Source organism: Mustela nigripes, chromosome 14, assembly GCF_022355385.1.
Source record: "Mustela nigripes isolate SB6536 chromosome 14, MUSNIG.SB6536, whole genome shotgun sequence".
NCBI lineage: Eukaryota > Metazoa > Chordata > Mammalia > Carnivora > Mustelidae > Mustela > Mustela nigripes.
Window position 1 is genome coordinate 103,650,089 of NC_081570.1, and position 19,581 is coordinate 103,669,669.

Here is a 19,581-nt window from a genome sequence, read left to right on the forward strand (position 1 = left end):
TGGGGATTATGGCAAGATTGTGTCTCGGCCTTCCCTGTCCTCTGCAGTGTTGTTTCCCTCTCTTTTGCCTAAGGTGAGGAGGTTGCTCTGCCAGTTTTTAAAGGTTTTTTTCTCCCTCCATCACCCACCCCAGTTTTTAAGTTTTTTTTTCCAGAGGAAATTGTTCCATAGATAGATGTAGATTGGTTTATCTGTGGGAGGAAGTGTGTTTGGGATTTTCCTACATTGCCATATTTTTTAAAACTTCATTTAACTTACTTTTTTACTTTCAATTGATTTGAATATAGTTGGACACATAATGTTACATTAGTTAACGATGGATTCAACTTCTATGTTATGGTCATTGCAAATGTAGCTACCATCTGGCACTTAACACTATTAAAATATCATGGACCATATTCCTATGCTGCCCATAACTGGAAGCTGGAATCTCGCACTTCACCCATTTTGCCCATCCCTTCAGCACCACCCCTACACTGCCATCTTGAACTAGAGTCTCAGTTATCTGAATTTTCTAACCTATGAATGGGGATTGCTTAATAAAAATAACTTGTTCATTGTTTTAATGTTCTACAATTATTATATACCATCTGGGTTCTTTTTAAAGGTCATAAGTTCAAACCAGAAAGTTATATTTTTGTTAAAGTGTGTTTGAGTCTTCCCTTTCCCCTAGATATGGTTATTCTCTGAAATTGGATTTTTTTTCCCCCAGGGGAAAGAGAAAAGAGACAGCAGAAGCTCCATGTGAATTTCAGATGTTTTCTGCTGTTGTGCACAGTTAAACTCTCTGTGCAACATTATTTCAGTTCTTAACAGTATTGCCCCTCTATTAAAATATAATTTAATCTCATCCTATCTTGATTTTTTTTTCCCTTTACCATGGATGGCAGACTTAAATTATTGCAGTCAAGCAGTTGCACTGTGGTTATTTGCATTAGTAATGCCTCTTTCCTAGAATGGACACTGATATGGGAGCCAGGCAGTATAGAGGCCAAATCCTCAGGTTGACTTTCTCATCTGTCAAGTGGATCCTGTGACGTGGACAGGCAGTTTTAGGGCTTCAAATATAATGGTGACTGAGTCTGCTCAAAAAGTCATTTGGGAAGAAAAAAAGAAGTTATTTGGAAGTTGCTACATATTTACATTTCTGTAACTCCTCATCAAGGGATATAGCTGTGGTGTTCTTACAGTGGAAGTCTTAGAAGATAGCTTATGTGTGCTGAAATGGCTGCTTTTCAGACTTGCTTTATTTTTTATTTCTAGGGATTCATCTACGCTCTTATCAGCTGGAGGGAGTCAACTGGCTTGCCCAGTGCTTCCATGGTCAGAATGGCTGCATCCTGGGAGATGAGATGGGCCTGGGTAAGACCTGCCAGGTAGGTTACTTGTGGAGTGACCACTGTTCACCTCTGCTGAAATACTTCCTCACAACTCATCACTATCTTCAGCTGTTAGCTACTAGTATGGGTTTTTATACTAAGAGGTGAAATACTTGAACCTTTGTTAAGAGATTATGACCTTGGAACTGACTTTCCTAGTTATGGGGATGGTTTTGAACTGGGTCATTTGACCTGGGATTGTAATTAATGGTCAGGGTTTTTCTCTATGCTAATATATCTGTGTCATGTGCCCCCACCCTCCAGATCAAATGGACGCTGCCCTCTTTAGCAGTACTTCTACTTAGTTAACTGAATCTATTTACCTCTCTTCCTCAGTGGGTGGTAGGGCTACTTCTCATTTATGTGTCTTGCTAGAGAAGTGCAGAGGAAGAATCCTGTCTTCCCACATGCCTTGGATATCTAGTGGGAGCACCCAGTCCAGAGACCTGGAGAATCAGGTGTGGTCTCCTTGGGCATTGAGATTGATTATTCTGGTAGGAGGATCACCAGTACAGTATATTGTCAGATGTCAGTGGTGGGCTTGGCTCGATTCAAAGTCTAGATACAGACACCCCCTGGGTTAGTCACACAAGGTTTACTCATCTATAGGATACTAAAGAAAGTCACTGTAGTCAAAACATATAGCAGAGCTGACTTGATCAGAAACCGTGGACATATAAGTTACCCCATACCAAAAAGGTTTTTTACCAGTAACCACACAGAATGAGTGAAGGTCTCATTGATCCCTTTGGAAGCTCGATTGCGCCCTGCAAGTCTGACCTCACATACTTAAACATCCATTTGGAGCAGTTCTGCACATAGTGCTACAGGTTCTGTCTGACCATATGTTGGAGACTACTTTAAGCCAGGTGTTCCTCATTGATCCTGGGGTTATGCAGAATACAAAATGACCTCTGAGTATGGTCTCCACAAGGACCTTATTTGTTGTCTTCAGGTTTCTCAGGCAGATAAATTGGGTTCTAGTATATTCCTGAACTGAGAACTATGGAACTAGAACAAATGTAAGTTTTCTGGATGTCTCTGGGAGAGCCAGGCTAAGAGACACTGAGATCATGTACAGAGCCCTCCGTGTAGTCTCCTTTGTTCTGCACGTTGGAATCCTGCTGATTTCATTCAGAGCCAGCACATTCCACTTGTCCTTGGCCTTTCTCCAGGGTGTTCATGTAGCTCTACTTTAAGTGACTTGGAACTATTATACCTCCAAATTCATGTTACAAAGATTTTGTTTAGGATTTTTGCATCTGTGTTCATGAAAGATACTTGTCTGTAGTTTACTTATAATGCCCTTGGTTTTCGTTTTCTGGTAAAGATGGACTCATAGCATGAGTTGAGAAGTTTTTGTCCCCTTTGGCTTTCTAAAAGAATTTGTGTAAAATTGACATTGTTTATTCTGTAAATGTTTGGTAGGATTCACTAGTGAATCCAAATTAATTTTGTAGATATATGTGGTTTATGGTAACCGAAGATAAATGTTCTCTCAAATAGTATCCTCAGCAAAAGCTAAACAGAATGACCTTATTCCAGTAAGTACTCACTGGGCAATTGCTCTGGTACGGTCTGGGCTGGGACGTGGTGAGTAGTTAAAAAGGAAATTATTTAGAAAGAAGAAAATGATTTCCATTATAAAATTAAGTAATCTCAGTTAAGCAGTAACTGCCACCTTCTAGCCACAACACTCTAATCTTAAAGCGTGAAATAGCTGTGTATTTTATTTTATTTTATTTTATTTTTTAAAGATTTTATTTATTTATTTGCCAGAGACAGAGGGAGAGAGAGCAAGCGAGCACAGGCAGACACAGAGGCAGGCAGAGGCAGAGGGAGAAGCAGGCTCCCTGCCGAGCAAGGAGCCTGATGTGGGACTCGATCCCAGGATCCTGGGATCATGACCTGAGCCGAAGGCAGCTGCTTTAACCAACTGAGCCACCCAGGCGTCCCTAGCTGTGTATTTTAAATGGTTGACATTATAGTATATTATAGTACACATATAGTTTGTATCCTAACTTACCTAACTTTGTAATTGTAATTACCCATTTTCTTATATTCTTCACAGTCATCTTCTGCTGGCTATATAAGATTCCCTCAAGAGAATTCATCATAATTTAAATATCCTGCAGATGAGGCATGGCCTGTTGTCCCCTCTTTTTGTGCTTTATTAACCTCAGTGTAAACATCTCGTGGGCATGCAACTTTTTCAGGATCTTGGATTGTATCTTTAGGATAGATTTTCTTAGCATGGTTTAGCATTTGGGGATGGGTGCTCCTCAAACATTTTGTTTTATAAAAGAGTGCTATTTTCTCTGTATATCACAGCAACCTTTTATTAGAGAAACTTCTAGTCAAAGTACATACAGCCATGTCCTAGAATACGCTTGTTTGGCTTTACAAAAATTTTTGTTTTACGTGCCTACTTAAGGTTACAAGGTATTATTTATTGTTTGTTTTCTTCACTAGAATGTATGCTCCAGGAGAGCTGGGAGTTTTGTCTTTTTTGTTCAGTGATATACTTGAACTGAGAATAGTGCTTAGCAAATAGAAGGTGCTCTATACATGCAGGCAGAAGGAAAAAAAAACACTAGGGAAATGAGGAAGGAAATTAGGAAGGAAAACATCCTCCTTCAGGAGAGTGGCAAGCAGCGGAGACCACCACATGGTAGGTCATCTTTAGTCACATCTTGGATGTTCTTACCTTATGTTTTCAGAGTTTTCTTGATCTTGTGCATTATTTGCATTTGTTTTCATTACTTTTATCTTTCTGATTTTTTTCCCCTTTGTATCACAGGGCTCAATTACATAAATACTGAGCACCACTGCTTGTTAACTGTTGATGTAACTAAGTGCCATAGATTTCCTTGGCAATTTTGTTTAGGCTTACGTGATTTCACTTTAGGAGTGGATAATGCCTGGTGTGTGGAGAATTGTATATATATATATTTTGTACACTAAGTCTTCTGTACGAGTTTGTGTTCCCTCCAAGGTTATGGGAACTTTGTGGTTGTTTCTCATGTGGAAATGTGATAAAAACTGCCTTCTTATTGTGTGTTCCAGACTATTGCTCTCTTCATTTACTTGGCAGGAAGATTAAATGATGAAGGACCATTTCTGATTCTTTGCCCCTTGTCTGTTTTGAGCAACTGGAGAGAAGAGATGGAGAGGTACAGAGCAGATGTAGCTGCAATTTTGCTTTTTACATTAAGATTTTTTTTTCTGGGTGATATGTGAAAGATGATAAAACAACATACTGTCCCAATCAGTGATTTTATTTCCTCCAGAAAACTCTGACCTGAGGCAATATAGGTAGAGAAAGAATCTGATGGGGGGAAGATGCAGTGGATGTTATTGTTTGGCAATTTGAAGATCAGTACTCAGTACATTTTGCTGAACTAAAGGGAAAACCATTTTTTTCACGGTGACATGGGAAGTAACCAACATGGAAAAACTAGCTTTCTCTTTAGAATTAGTATAGTGCCCTTGTAGATATTCATCCAACCCTTCTGCCTTTTCACACAGGAACCTACCCATAGTTTTATCTTTACTCTAGATAGGAATCCAGAGTCCCTGGACTCTCTGTGATTGCAGGATGTCATGAAGTCTGCACATCCTTAATCCTTCTATGAAATGTACTTTTCCATATATATACACCCTTCCCTTAGGCTCTGTGTTGGTGTTCATCTACCTCTTTTCTTGGATTCAGATTTGCTCCAGGTCTTTCCTGTATAATGTATGCAGGGGACAAGGAGGAGAGAGCCCATCTACAGCAAGACCTAAAACAAGAGTCACGTTTTCATGTGCTGCTGACTACCTATGAGGTATCCATTTATTTCTCTATAGCAAGAACTCTTAACCTGGGACTGTAGAAGTTGTAGAAGCCACTGGAATTAAATTTAACTTTCTTTTGAGAGCATACATTTTTCTGGAAGAAAAGTTTACTTCCATTAGATTCTTAGACAGGGACCATGACCAAAGGAAGTGAAGGACCATTGTACTCCAAATTAGTTGGTGTTCTCTCTCTCTCTTTCTCTCTCTCGGTGCATCAAGGGTGAAGGTTGCCCAGGGAGGTGTCACTTGGCTGGTGAATAGGAGGAGGAGGCAAGTAGGTAGGAGAAAAGGGTTTTGTGGGCTGAGGCATTGTCTGTTACTGCAAAATGGGAGTGGAGGACACTAAGTTCTAGTTTCATTTTAAGTTCCTATTCTTTTTTTTTTTCTATAAAGATTTTATTTATTTACTTGACAGACAAGAGATCACAAGTAGGCAGAGAGGCAGGCAGAGAGAGAGAGAGAGAGGAGGAAGCAGCCTCCCTGCTGAGCAAAGAGCCCGATGTGGGGCTCAGTCCCGGGACCCTGAGATCATGACCTGAGCGGAAGGCAGAGGCTTAAGCTCCTATTCTTTAAGTGAAGACTGGGTGACTGTAAGCAAGACCTTGCACTTACTTGTGCCTGTGTTTTGTTTTCTCTTTGTGATAGTGCTACATAAAATTAGATTCAGAACTTTTTTTTACTTAATGAGTGAGACTTAACTCTCTTAAACTATAGGATTTAGCTAATAAACTAGTTTATAATATCAGTTATGTTAGTACTAGTTACAGTGTGTCTTTTTTCTTAATTTTTCAGATTTGCTTGAAAGATTCATCATTTCTAAAATCGTGAGTATATCGCACTGCTTCCGAAACTGTTGAATATATCATGAGTGTCATGTCTTGTCTTTACATTTTAGTACTTTGTCTCTTTCCTCATGTCTGGTACATCTTCCTGGTATGTCTCCTGTGAGTCTTACAATAAGACAGGTGGCACAGCGGGAGTCCTGCACTATAGCCCATTCTCATTAGCTGTGTATCCTTGGGTTACTTAACCTTAGTGAACCTCAGGGTCTTCATCTGTGATATGAGGATAATTAAATCTTGCTCTGGGTGGCTGTTGTGAGGATTAAACAAGATGTACATGGTGGGTTGTTAATAAACACTAGATTCTTTTCATTGCAAATAGCATAGATACCTTTCAGGACTGCTATTTGGAGATTCTGCAATAATAGAGAGGTGAATTATTTGAGCCTTTGCCTAGAGGTATCCTAAAGTAGCAGTCAGTACTGTACAATTCACTTTTTAGAAAGGGAGTTTTAAATACACTTTTAAGTAGTCAGGTTTCAGGCTTTCATATCAGCTCATGAGGGATAGGAAACGTAGATTTAATTCTTCATACCACCTGATATTAGGGGTGACATGTTACAATATAGGGTCAGACTACAAGTTACAACGTAAATTAGACATTAGCCAGACTTTAGGTACATAAGAAAAGATGTGTTGACAGAATTTCATTCTCCATACAATTCATAGTTATGATGTGGTTAAGTGGGGATTTGCATCTTTAATACTCAGAAAGTTCTGTTTGTTTTCAAAGCACTTTACCAGTAATTTACATGTTATTTCTTATCCAGGTTCTTCCAAGTTGGATGTCTATTTTCATCTTATTGGGAGACACTAACTGCCTAGTCATAGATTTCGTGACTCTCCGTTCCTGTATTTTGGTTCACTTAAGTTTAAGTGAGCACGTTATCTTATTCTTCTTAAGAAAATATACTTTCCCTCTGTCTTTTTTTATTTTTAATATCCCACTTAATACTTGTTGAAGATCTTTTCTTTTTGGGAAATCACTGTTTGAGAGTTACAAGCAGTGCCAGGAAAGTAAACTACAGAGCTCCCTAAGAGGGTGTATACTCCAGTAGAGGGAGAACCAATATTTAGATATCTATAATACAAGGCAGGATGTGGGAAGTCTCAGAAGCCTAGAAGATTAGGATATACTTGTTTCTGGGTATTTAAATTATCCTAAGTAATCTTCATGAAAACCCTAGTAGGCAGGTATTATTTATTTTCAGTATTATAGATGAGGAAAGTAGGAGGTTAAGGAACCCAGCCAAGGCTACATTTGATAGTAATGGCAAAGCAGATATCCAAATGCAGACTCAGTGCTGTGGAGACCTTTTAAGAGACCTTCTCAATAAATAAATAAATAAACAAACAAACATCTGATACTGATTCCAGAAAAACCAAAACAAACCCTGGGGACAGCTTCTTAAATTACCTAACTGCCCTGGAGTTTCACATTATTCATCAGAAATAATATCTTTTTATATTAAATCATCCATCTTGAATTCAATCCCATGTGAATTTCAGAACCTAAATAATAAGAGGCCATTCATAATATTGGCTAACTGTATGAACCCCAGGGACACAGGTTTATTCTTTTGTTATACTTGACAAGGTTATTTTGTATATTACTGTATCACACATTGAGAAGAGTCAGAAAGTGTAATATCTGCCCTAAAGGGGTTTAGTGGAGAATTAAAATGGTATATATACCAATGTGAAAAATATGAAAAAATTTTTTGATAATAGACCTACGAAATCTTCGGGTCAAGAGGTTTAGAAGGTCCCTCATCCCACTCTCCATTCACTGCTGGAATTCACTCCCACCTCTTCCCCTCCAGGGAGCATCCTTTAGTGTACTTTGGTGTTCTTTGATGAGTGATTTGACCTCCTTTCTTCCACTGAGCCCACATCCATCTCCCTGTAGGCTGCTTCACTGAATAAGCTTTTACTGCATGCCTGCTCTATGTAAGACTTTAATACCCAGTTCTTCACAAGGAGATAGGACCTAAATTGTTTTGAATGATGGTTTTAACAGGCCAGGTGCTATTTTATGGCTACTTTGCCACCTTATCTCGTGACCACTCTCCAATACCAGTAGGACACTACTCCTCATAATGCTTAAATGCATCTGCTCCAAGTGCTACCCAGTAGGAATGATCCCAGTTCCTACTCTCTTTGGACCCCCAGTTTTCCCTCCAGCTGCATTGCTCTCAATAGGTAGATGGTGCTAGGTTTCTGTTTCTACACCTATTTTCTGGATTTTCTCAGAGGAAGAGGGCTTCTTTCCTGTAAGGCCAACATCTGCTGTAGATCTTTCTCAGTTTTTGAGTGATTTTTATTTCCCTACCCACTATCTTTCCATTGTTCTGTCTTACTTGTATATACATTTTGTTTTTTAAGTATAAGAAAAATATAATAAGCACCTAGGTGGCTCAGTTGGCTAAGTGTCTGACTTCAGCTCAAGTCATGATCTCAGGGTCCTAGGATTGAGCCCCACCTCTGGCTCCCTGTTCAGTGGGGAGTTTGCTTCTCCCACTTTCTCCTTGCCCTTTGTGCTCTCTCTTTCAAATAAATAATCTTAAAAAAAAAAATGTAATGAGATTACATAATGTTTGCAAACAAAATAAAAATTTAAAGACTTTGTAACTTTTTTTTTTTTTAAAGATTTTATTTATTTATTTGTTAGAGAGAGAGAGTGGGAGAACACAAGCAGGCAGAGGCAGGCAGAGGCAGAGAGAGAAGCAAGCTCCCCACTGAGCAAGGAGGCTGATGTGGGACTCTATCCCAGGACCCTGGGATCATGACCTGAGCCGAAGGCAGCGGCTTAACCAACTGAGCCACCCAGGCGTCCAAGACCCTGTAACTTTCACTTTGCTGTCTCTCACATGGTTTCTCATTTGTGAGAAGATACATAATATTTACACATTTTTTAGTTATCATGGGCCTTTTTATTGTAAGATGATCATAGTATTTAAAATACTAAATAATATGTCAGTATAATTGGACTTATTTATTTTCAACTTTTTGTTATTTTAAATCAGCTTGGAACATATTCATACATACATATTTTTCCTTATTTTGAAATTTTTTGTGTGCTCTAGGAACAGCCACCGATGACTTCCATAGTATATCCAATGGATATATCTTCCTGAATGTCTGTAACATTTGATCTTACTCACTGCTTTTCCATTTTTAAATCTAAAGCACTTTTTAAGCTACTGTGACATCATTTTCTCTTGATTTTTCTTCTGTGTTTAAATCTCAGTTCTACCTTATTTTAGCTTTATGACCTTGACCAAGTCATCTAACCTTTCTGAGCTTTAGTCTTCTTGTTGATAAAATGAGCAGAACAGTGTCTACTCATCATATTCTTTTGATTAAATGACAGGCATAAAGTACCAACCAAGCATAGGGTCTGGTACATAGTACGTAGTCATAAGTATTTCCTTTTGCTTTTTGTCTCTAGCTCCTTCCTTTCTGGTTTTATGCACAGACCTTTCCCATCTTGGAAAACAAATTCCCTTAGTACCTTGTCCAGATGTTGTCTTATATAAAATGGCAGACTTTCAGCTAAGAAGGTAATTTGAGAGGTGCCTGGGTTACATCCAACTCTTGATCTCAGAATCGCGGGATCAAGCTCTGTGTGGTGCTCCATACTCAGTGGAGTCTTCTTGAGATTCTTTCTCTCTGCCCCCTCTGCCCATTCATGCACACGCTCTCTCTCAAATAAATAAATCTTAAAAAAGAAAAAAAGGCAATTTGAGTGTGTCTCTAGTAGAATGGGCTTAATATTAGTCTTTCTAATATTAGTGCTAGTTGTATGGTAAGACTTTTTGGCTATGAGATAGATGCTTGGGTTACACAAAACTGAAAGCTTGGATTTTTCTCTCACAGCTTCCCATGGAGTGTTCTTGTTGTGGATGAAGCTCACAGGTTGAAAAACCAAAGCTCCTTGCTGCATAAGACCCTTTCGGAGGTAAACTCACAAGATAGTCTGTAGTTTTTGTACAACTTCTTTTAAAAAAACATTATCTTGGACCTGTACAGAGTTAGTTAAATTGAAACTTTTTTTTTTTTTAGTCGAATTTTTGTAGGGCCAAATAAACATTTTGTGGGTGATAGAGGTGGTACTTAATATGGCCTAACTTCTTCCTCTTATCTTTTATGTAGGAGACAACATTTACTGAAATCTGGGCATCAGATAATAAGTACTATTTCAATAAAATATATTGTATTTTTGGAAATGTTTCAACTCTTTTGATCTTCTTCAGAGGGGTAATTAAGAATAATCTGTTAAAACTCTTATGTCTGCAGTAGCAGATACATCTGACATATTTTACCATTTCCCCATTTACCTTTTTTAAAGATCTGATAATTCAGGGGAGCCTGGGGGGTCAGTGGATTAAGCTTCTGCTTTCAGCTCAAGTCATGATCCCAAGGTCCTGAGATCAAGCCCCGCATTGGGCTCTGTGCTCGGTAGGAAGCCTGCTTCCCCCTCTCTCTGCCTACTTGTGATCTCTCTCTCTGTCAAATAAATAAATAAATAAATAAAAAGATTTGATAATTCACATGGAGTAATGAAGAGACCCACCCCATTGCATGCCATTGACTGTTAGCTCTAGTCTCTCTTGTCTTTGTCATACTTGTGTGATACCCTTAATCTCATTCCCTTCTCTTGATCTCTGGCACCATTCTGGCACAGTGAGAAATGAGAAATGTCAGTGTAGCCCTAGATTTGCCCTCTTTTCTGAGGAGCCAAGGGAACAGCTTGTGAGTAAGAAGTGCCCTTCTCCTTGTTGATCTTTAAATGAGACCGTGTATGCAAATTCCTGTGGCCATCATTTGAGGTTTGCTCCCTGTTGTATAACATGTCCTATCACAAATGAGTAATAAAGTTAGAGGTGGTTTGGAGGAAAGTCTTAGGTCCGAATTCTCTGTTTACTGGCTAAAAGTTAGTGGTTTTTAGCATTGTAATGCAGATATGGCCACTGTTATTAGTCCATTCTCAAAGATTGCTATCCCCTGATGGGCCCCCTCTGCTCTATGATGTCTTTTGCTTTCTTTTAGGGCTCTTTAATAGTATCTTTTTCCTAAGAGATTGTCATATTCTGGCACATAACCCTATAAGAGACTGCTTCGTAAACTACCATGTCACTTTACTAATGCATGATGGGAGAAGAGAACCAGGTGTTGTAAAGGAACCCCGGGTTTGGAGTGGAGTAACGAAGTTCTCTTGCCAGTCCCAGAGTCTTTCCTTGTTATTCGTAAGGAAACTGAGTCTCAGAGGGATTATGTGAGGAATTTCTGTGTCATCTAAGCATGATATAGGGTTTGAATTGCAGACAACTTGTTGGTTGAAAAGAAATGTATTTATTGATAGGGCTGAGAGGTGGGGAGAAGGGTGGTGCCTTTCCCCCCTTTACAGTTTGTTTGTAAGAGCTGGCAGCAATTTATAGTGAAACATAGGGAGTTGGTTGTACAATTTATGCTATACCTCATTTACATTTACAAAGTACATTCACAAAGTAAGAACAGTACCTTGACAAAGTAAGGCTGCTATGAAAAATTATGTAGAGGAATATTTAGCAACATGGGATATATTTGCAAAGTATCACACACAAAGAAGTTTTAAAAATTCTGTATACAGGTACGCCTGGGTGGCTCAGTTGGTTGAGCGTCTTGTCTTTGGCTCAGGTCATGATCTCAGGGTCCTGGGATCAAGCCCGCGTAGGGCTCCCTGCTCAGAGGGAAGCCTGCTTCTCCCTTTCGTTTGTCTACTGCTCTGCCTACTTGTGCTCTCTCTCTGTCAAATGAATGAATAAAATCTTAAAAAAAAAAAACTATACAAAGATTGTTTCTGGATTTTTTTCACCCAGTTAAAAGTTTTGATACTAAATGGACACTACTGTGAATAAATATATTGGCTCATATGGCAGTGTAAGTTGACTGTAGTGACCAACAATCCTGATGATCTTTTTGACTTCATATTTTTTGGTCACCCCAGCTTTTTGCATGATGAACACATTGTAAAGAGGTCAGTTGGTTGTTGAAAGCATTTATTTCTGACCAGTTCCCATACTTAAATGCTATGAAAACATTGCCCAGCAGCAGAGCAGGCACGAGTGGGTGGACATTGATGAAACAATTTAAAAAGAAAGCAAAAAAAGGAGATTGCAAAAAAAAAATAGTAATGTAACATTTTCAAATCAGTTTTATTTGTGTCATTCCATCTGTTGCCTTTTCTGATATTAATCAGTATCTTCTTATGACCTCTCCCAAATCAAAATGTAGAAACAAGAATAAAATTAAAAATCATCAGTAATCATACTCCTGTGCATACATTAACATTTGGTACATCTGCTGCCATATCCTTTGCTGTGCATGTGAACACCCAAATACATAAATATGCATATATATTATTTTAGAAACTAAAATATACTGTTTTCTATATTTAAAATAAGGTGTGTGGGCGCCTGGGTGGCTTAGTGGGTTAAAGCCTCTGCCTTCGGCTCAGGTCATGATCCCAGGGTCCTGGGATCGAGCCCCACATCAGGCTCCCTCCTCAGTGGGGAGCCCTTTTTCTAACTCTCTCTCTGCCTGCCTCTCTGTCTACTTGTGATCTCTGTTTGTCAAATAAATAAATAAAATCTTTAAAAAGTATGTACATATGGGTATATATGTATCAGTGTATCATGCTGTATTTCAGTTTCTAAAATAACATATACAGGATATGGATCTCTGCTTTTGCTGCATTATTTAACTCAAATGGTGTAAGTTCTTATTAATGTTGGTGTAGAGGTTGTCCTTTGCTTAACTTAATACCTATTACTGTCTTTCCTAACTTTTTATTTCATTAGTCTTGTATTCTTCTTCTTACCTGTTGCTCAAAATTTAAAGAATTTCTTTCATTTTGGGCTGTATAAGGCCCAGAAACATCTAGAAGTCTTGATGTTTTGAATGTGATGCTCTGTAAAGTTGTACAGAAGGACATTCTTTTAGTGTAGATCTTCTTGCTTCTCGCTTGTAGTGGTGGGGCTGATGCTGTAGCTTTTTCAGACTGCTTGAGTATGTACCATGTTCCTCTGATGCCTCAGTAGACTCATCCATGTGGGTAATAAAATACAGCTTGAATCCCCACTAAGATTGAATAATGATAGCCATATCAAATGCTCATGTAGTACTTAAGAATTCACACAGTGATTTTCCTTACCTCCTTGTAATAGTATCTCTTTCACAGAATTACTGTCCCCTTCTTACAACTGAAGAGGTATTATTTCCTATATCAGATCTCTAGTATACAGCTTGAACCAGTCTTCAGGTTTCATGTCCTCATGGTCATCCCATTAAATTACGCCTCTCTCTGTACAGGTAAAGGTTGTAATGGGGAACTTGGTGTTCTTGGTTTATGGGTTTTTTACTTTATTCATTTATGTATTTGAGTTCTCAGTAGTCTTCAGTCTCCTGTTGACCGGAACTCCCATCCAGAACAGCCTCCAAGAGCTCTACTCTCTTCTCAGCTTTGTGGAGCCTGATCTCTTTCCCAAGGAGCAGGTGGGAGATTTTGTTCAGCATTACCAGGATATTGAGAAGGAGTCTGAGTCAGGCAAGTTCCCTTCCTAGAAATCATCCAGAAAGTCTGGGCCTAGAACCTGCCTTGGTGCATAACAGATACGGGGTTATAGGTGAAAAGAAAGAGAATTGATAACTGGAGGACACCTCCTAGGGAGATAAAGAGCCACACAACTGAGGTAGTGCTAGATCCCTCAGGTTGGTCCCAGTTGTCTGCTATTCGTGATTCTTATTTGTTACATGATTCTACAGGAGGGCTTAATGGATCATTTTGGGAAGAAGTAGAAAGTGTCTGCTTCTCCCCCCCTTCAACACATAACTTCTTTACTTTTGTAATTTGTTAACTTTCTGTGCTATTTCCTGAGGCAGAAACCACTCCTCAGCATTCCATAGCACGGGGGTTTCTGTTAACAGTGCATCAAAACCAAGAGTCTGGGATAAGTGGGTGGTGGAAGCGAAGGAGGGGAGCCATCATTTATACAGCTGCCACTTGCAATCTAGTCTTCTTCCTCTTGTACTTTTGCCCCACTGCCTTGTTGAATTACCTGTTCCCCATATTGTTATCCCAGGATGATTGTGCAAAATAAGTGCTAAGCATGCCAACTAGTAGGGATATATGTACCAGGTGAGTATGAATTGGAAGAGCCTCTCACAGCAGAAATGCCCATCCCACAAGCTTGAGATTACCTGGGAATCTCCTCCGATTGCCTCCATGTTTAGGGTTGCCAGATAAAATATATGACCCCCAGTCAAATATTACATGGGACATACTCCTATTATAAAATTATTTTGTTGTTTATGTGGAATTTATATTTCACTGCATTCTTGTATACATTTGCTGTACCTGGCAATCCAGCATGCAGCGGAATTTCAGTTCAGGCTAGTTTTTGAAGTTCATGATGCCTGGGGAAGGAACAAAGATACTGAACTGAAAAGAACTGAGTCTGAATAATAGCAACATTGGTGTCCAGCTGTGTAACTTTGAATAAGGCGTGCTTAACTTAGCTATAAAAATGGGGACAATTTGGGCGCCTAGGTGTCTCAGTTGGGCTACTGCCTTCAGCTGGGGTTGTGATCCCAGAGTTCTGGGATCCAGTCCCGCATTGGGCTCCCCAGCTCCATGGGGAGTCTGCTTCTCCCTCTGACCTTCTCCACTCTCATGTTCTCTCTCTCAAATAAATAATCTTTAAAAAATGGGGACAATACTATTTGTCCCTCTACTTCTGAGCTCTTATGGTGGTTAATCAGATTAAGTGCACAAGTATCCTGGAAACAGTAAAACTTCATGCAGATGAGAAATTATTAATAAAAATTAAGTTCTTTTTAAATTTTTTTTAGATTTATGTATGTATTTGAGAGAGAGCATGAGAGGGGAGAGGTCAGAGGGAGAAGCAGACTCCTGCCAGGCAGGGAGCCTGATGTGGGATTTGATCCCAGGACTTCAGGATCATAACCTGAGCTGAAGGCAGTTGCTTAACCAACTGAGCCACTAAAAATTAAGTTCTTTGAGTGTTCCTAGTTCTTAAGTTGACAGCCAGTAGCAATCTCAGAAGGAGTTGGGAAAAAGTATCCAATGAAGGAAGAAATATGGTTGGCCCTTCAACCAGGGATTAGGGATGTTGATGGCCTCCACACAGTCGAAAATTTGCTGTAACTTTTGACTTCCCAAACTTAGCTACTAATAGCCTGCTGTTAACTGAATGCTTTAATGGTAATGTAAACAACGACCACATATTTGGTGTGTTATATGTGTTAGACTGTATTCTTAACAGTCAATTGACCCAGAGGAAAGAAAATGCTAAGAAAATCCTAAAGAAGCAAAAATATTCTTACAGTAGTACTGTATTTATTGTATTTATTGAAAAAAAAAATCTGCATTTAAGTCAACCTGTGCAGTTCAAACCCATGTTCAAGGTTCTATGTTTACCTGTACTATGAAAAATCACCATACTGGTCTAGCATGTGGAACTGGCATGAAAATTTTATCCTGTTCTTGTTGTTGTTGTTTTTTCCCTTACACAGCAAGGGAACTACACAAACTCTTGCAGCCATTTCTGTTGAGGCGGGTGAAAGCTGAGGTAGCTACAGAGCTTCCCAAGAAGACAGAGGTAGTGCTGTACCATGGCATGTCAGCACTGCAGAAAAGATACTACAAGGCCATTTTGATGAAAGACCTAGGTAATCAGAGGGCACTTGATTGTTTAGAAACTAAACAAGGAGGGGGATTTTATTATTATCCCAGGATGATTGTTCAAAATAAATGCTAGGCATGCATACTGGTGGGTATGCATGTACTAGGTGAGTAAATATTTTATTATCATACTTGGTTTGTGTAGTAATACGGATGGAATTTTGTATTCTGAATAATGTTCAGGTAAGCTGCAGTGAAACCGTGTGGGGTGTCTTTACAGTAAAACAGACTTCATTGGTTGTTGCACTTGTGAAATTCCCCCCCCCCCCCCCGCAGTTGTCCTTACTATGTGGAAGTTAGTTAAGCAAACACTTCTAGGTATGCCAGTCATGCCTTTCATTTTTCCACCCTATCAGATATTTAACACATTGCAAAGCTGTTTTGTTGGATCAGATTCACTGAGAGGAATTGGGAGTGGGAACAGAGAGAGGAGCAGAACAGTCTGGCACTCTGTGTTAATTTATCCCTTGGCTCCACAACAGTAGTTAAAGAAAGGACTTTAGAATTGTGTAAAATAACAACATGCTCCCGAATTCATTTTATAGTTAGGCTTCCTTAAAACAAATTGATAGTTAAGAAAATTTTGTGTGAATAAGCTGTTAATTCTTTTTTTTTTTTTTTTTAAGATTTTATTTATTTATTTGACAGAGATCACAAGTAGGCAGAGAGGAGAGGCAGGCAGAGAGAGGGGGGGAAGCAGGCTCCCCGCCGAGCAGAGAGCCCAATGCAGGGTCCGATTCCAGGACCTTGAGACCATGACCCAAGCTGAAGGCAGAGGCCTGACCCACTGAGCCTCCCAGGCACCCCTATGCTGTTCGTTCTTTCTTTTCTTTCTTTCTTTGTTTTTTTTTTTTAAGATTTTATTTATTTATTTATTTATTTTTGACAGAGATCACAAGTAGATGGAGAGGCAGAGAGAGAGAGAGAGAGAGAAAAGCAGGCTCCCCGCTTAGCAGAGAGCCTGATGCAGGGCTCAATCCCAGGACCCCGGGATCATGACCTGAGCCGAAGGCAGAGGCTTAACCCACTGAGCCACCCAGGCACCCCTATGCTGTTAATTCTTAATACAATTCAGTGAAATTTAGGAGGTTATTACAGGTTTAAGAGATCTATTACTGAATAAATAAGGTTATCTTAGCGTTTTTGTTTTGTTTTTTGTTTTTGTTCTACTAGTAATCCATATCTCTCTGTCTGTTGCTGTTTTCAGATGCATTTGAAAATGAGATGGCAAAGAAAGTTAAACTTCAGAATGTCTTGTCCCAGCTTCGAAAGTGTGTGGATCATCCATATCTGTTTGATGGTGAGACAAATGCCTTTTTTTCTCACATTGCTTTTCATGAACATTTCTGTGGCCACATCATTTTTCAAAAGAATTGCCTGTATTTACTGTCTAGTTTTTCCCCCATTTTCTTCTGTTAATTTTATGTTGATGTAACCTAATATATTGTTCATAGTCAACTTTTTTCAATTGTTCCCTTAGTGTCTCTTTATGCCTTTGATTTTCTTCTCTCTTTAAATTCAAAATCGAGTCATAGATCTGAATTTGTCTCTTTATTCTCCTATAATCCAGAAACATTACTCAGGGGTTTTTATTTGTTTGTTATTGTTTTTTGCCTTTGTTGATCTTACCTGAAATTATAGTTTTGAAGAATCAAAGGGCTGCTTGTTTTATGGATTGTCTCATAATCTGGATTTAGGGATCATTTCTTCATGATTAGATGTCTCATTGTCTTTTTTTTTTTCTCCTAAAGATTTTATTTATTTATGGCTGAGAGAGATAGTGAGAGAGAACACAAGCAGGGGGAGCTAGAGAGGGAGAATGTGTCTCAATGTGGGGCTCGATGTGGGGCTTGATTCCAGGACGCTGGGATCATGACCTGAGTCGAAGGCAGACACTTAATGACTGAGCCACCCATGCGCCCCTTTTTTCTTTTTTTTTTAAAAGTAGGCTCCGCACTCAGCCAACTGTGGAGCCCAGTCCAGGGCTTGAACTCATGACCCTCACGTCAAGACCTGAGCTGAGATGGAGTCAGATGCTCAACCAACTGAGCCATCCAGGTGCCCCTAGATGTCCCATTGTCTTAAACCCACTCCATTGTCAGCCTTTTATTACCACCCTTGAACTTTGCAGGTTTACCAGGGATCTCCTGATGGTTTTCAGTTCACATTTTAATTAATCTCTCAAAACCTTTGACACAGTCGATAACTTCTTTCTTGAAACATTTTCTTCCTTTGCCTTCTAGAACAGTGCTTTCTCTTGCTTCTCCATTTCCCTACCTCTGCTCATCTCATCCTCCTTTTCTGCTTCCCCTCCATTTTAGAGATGTCTGTAAATTTGCCTCTAAGTGCTGCTTTAGCTACATACCAAATGAGGGCTTTTTTGATTCACTCTGATGGGTAGCTTTTGGAACACTTCTAGGACTTCTGTGGCCGTGAGGGCACTAGAATGGATAGGATCAATGTGGAGGGTTTGCTGGAGTCATTTTAAGGGAATATTTGTAAGTAGCACTATGAATTATTTCAAATGTCACAGAATTTTAATCAGGTACATTTCAGAATCTTTTTTTTAAGGCAGGGGGCATTGGGAACGTGTGGATTTTGAAAGAAGCCCTCTAGGTTATTCTGACTGCCACCCCTCCCCCCCACCTTGAGAATTACTAGTTAATACATCTAAGCATTATTTTTTGATTTGTTTTCTCAAATTTTCAATTCTCTGGCTTTTAGCATGTCCTTGTGCCTTCTTCTTATAAAGAGTGGGCTTGTTCCTTGGGTGAGTGTTTATTAGGCATGTTGGGAGTGTTAGGCTCTCTGATTGATGTTAAGCAGGACCAAGATTATCATAGAAATAATTATAAAATGTCTCAAAGAGAGATGAGACTAGGGCCCATTGTCATTTAGGAGGAGCTTGGCCTCTTGCTGTAGCCTCACCATCAGCTTCTGTACTTAAGGAGTCTGCCCTGGTCAGGGGACACATTATTGGGAATAGGTTCCCTTTTTTTTCAGGTGTGGAACCAGAGCCTTTTGAGATTGGGGACCACCTGATTGAGGCCAGTGGGAAACTTCATCTATTGGATAAGCTGCTGGCATTCCTGTATTCCAGGTAGGTGGTTAGTTTAAATTTTCTGCTCTGAGCTGATAATTTTTTAAAACCAGGTGATTCACTGATTTCTTCCTTTTTTCTTCAAGATTTTATTTATTTATTTGAGAGAGAGATAGTGAGGGAAAGAACATGAGTGGGGGGAGCAGGGAGAGGGAGAAGCAGGTTTCTCCCTGAGCAGGGAGCTCAGTGTGGGGCTCCGTCCCAGAACCCTGGGATCATGACCTGAGCCAGGCAGATGCTTAACTGACTGAGCCAGTCAGGTGCCTGAATTCACTGATTTCTTGAGACTAATTCCAGTTGTCCTTTTTTAAAGACCCTGATTCAGGTTCCACCTTCACTGCAACTACACCCACACCCCATCCCACCCTATCCCCTCCATAATCGTCCTTCCCTTTCCCGAATTCCTACAGCACCTAAGATCCTAATCCAGCATTTGGCAGTGCATTCCCTTAATCTGCTCTCTGTTTAATTGATGTGTAGGAATCTCATTACTCCAGCTGTATTGTTTAGTTTCCCCAAAATAGAAATAACATCAAACATTTCTTTCTTTCTTTTTTTTTTTTTTTTTAAAGATTTTTTATTTTATTTATTTGTCATAGAGAGAGAAGCGAGAGCAAGCACAGGCAGACAGAGTGGCAGGCAGAGGCAGAGGGAGAAGCAGGCTCCCTGCCAAGCAAG

At 39.5% G+C, this 19,581-nt stretch overlaps 1 protein-coding gene across 1 annotated transcript in view; it reads left to right on the plus strand.

Moving 5' to 3' along the window:
- The window catches only part of CHD1L (chromodomain helicase DNA binding protein 1 like), a 71,794-nt gene that overhangs the window by 22,160 nt on the left and 30,053 nt on the right, over positions 1 to 19,581 (plus strand). The window contains exons 2-10 of the mRNA XM_059375945.1: positions 1,264 to 1,376; positions 4,446 to 4,552; positions 5,092 to 5,206; positions 6,009 to 6,040; positions 9,938 to 10,019; positions 13,484 to 13,650; positions 15,639 to 15,790; positions 17,011 to 17,103; positions 18,807 to 18,903. Coding sequence (XP_059231928.1) covers positions 1,264 to 1,376; positions 4,446 to 4,552; positions 5,092 to 5,206; positions 6,009 to 6,040; positions 9,938 to 10,019; positions 13,484 to 13,650; positions 15,639 to 15,790; positions 17,011 to 17,103; positions 18,807 to 18,903 — 958 coding nt within the window. The remainder of the gene's footprint in view (positions 1 to 1,263; positions 1,377 to 4,445; positions 4,553 to 5,091; positions 5,207 to 6,008; positions 6,041 to 9,937; positions 10,020 to 13,483; positions 13,651 to 15,638; positions 15,791 to 17,010; positions 17,104 to 18,806; positions 18,904 to 19,581) is intronic.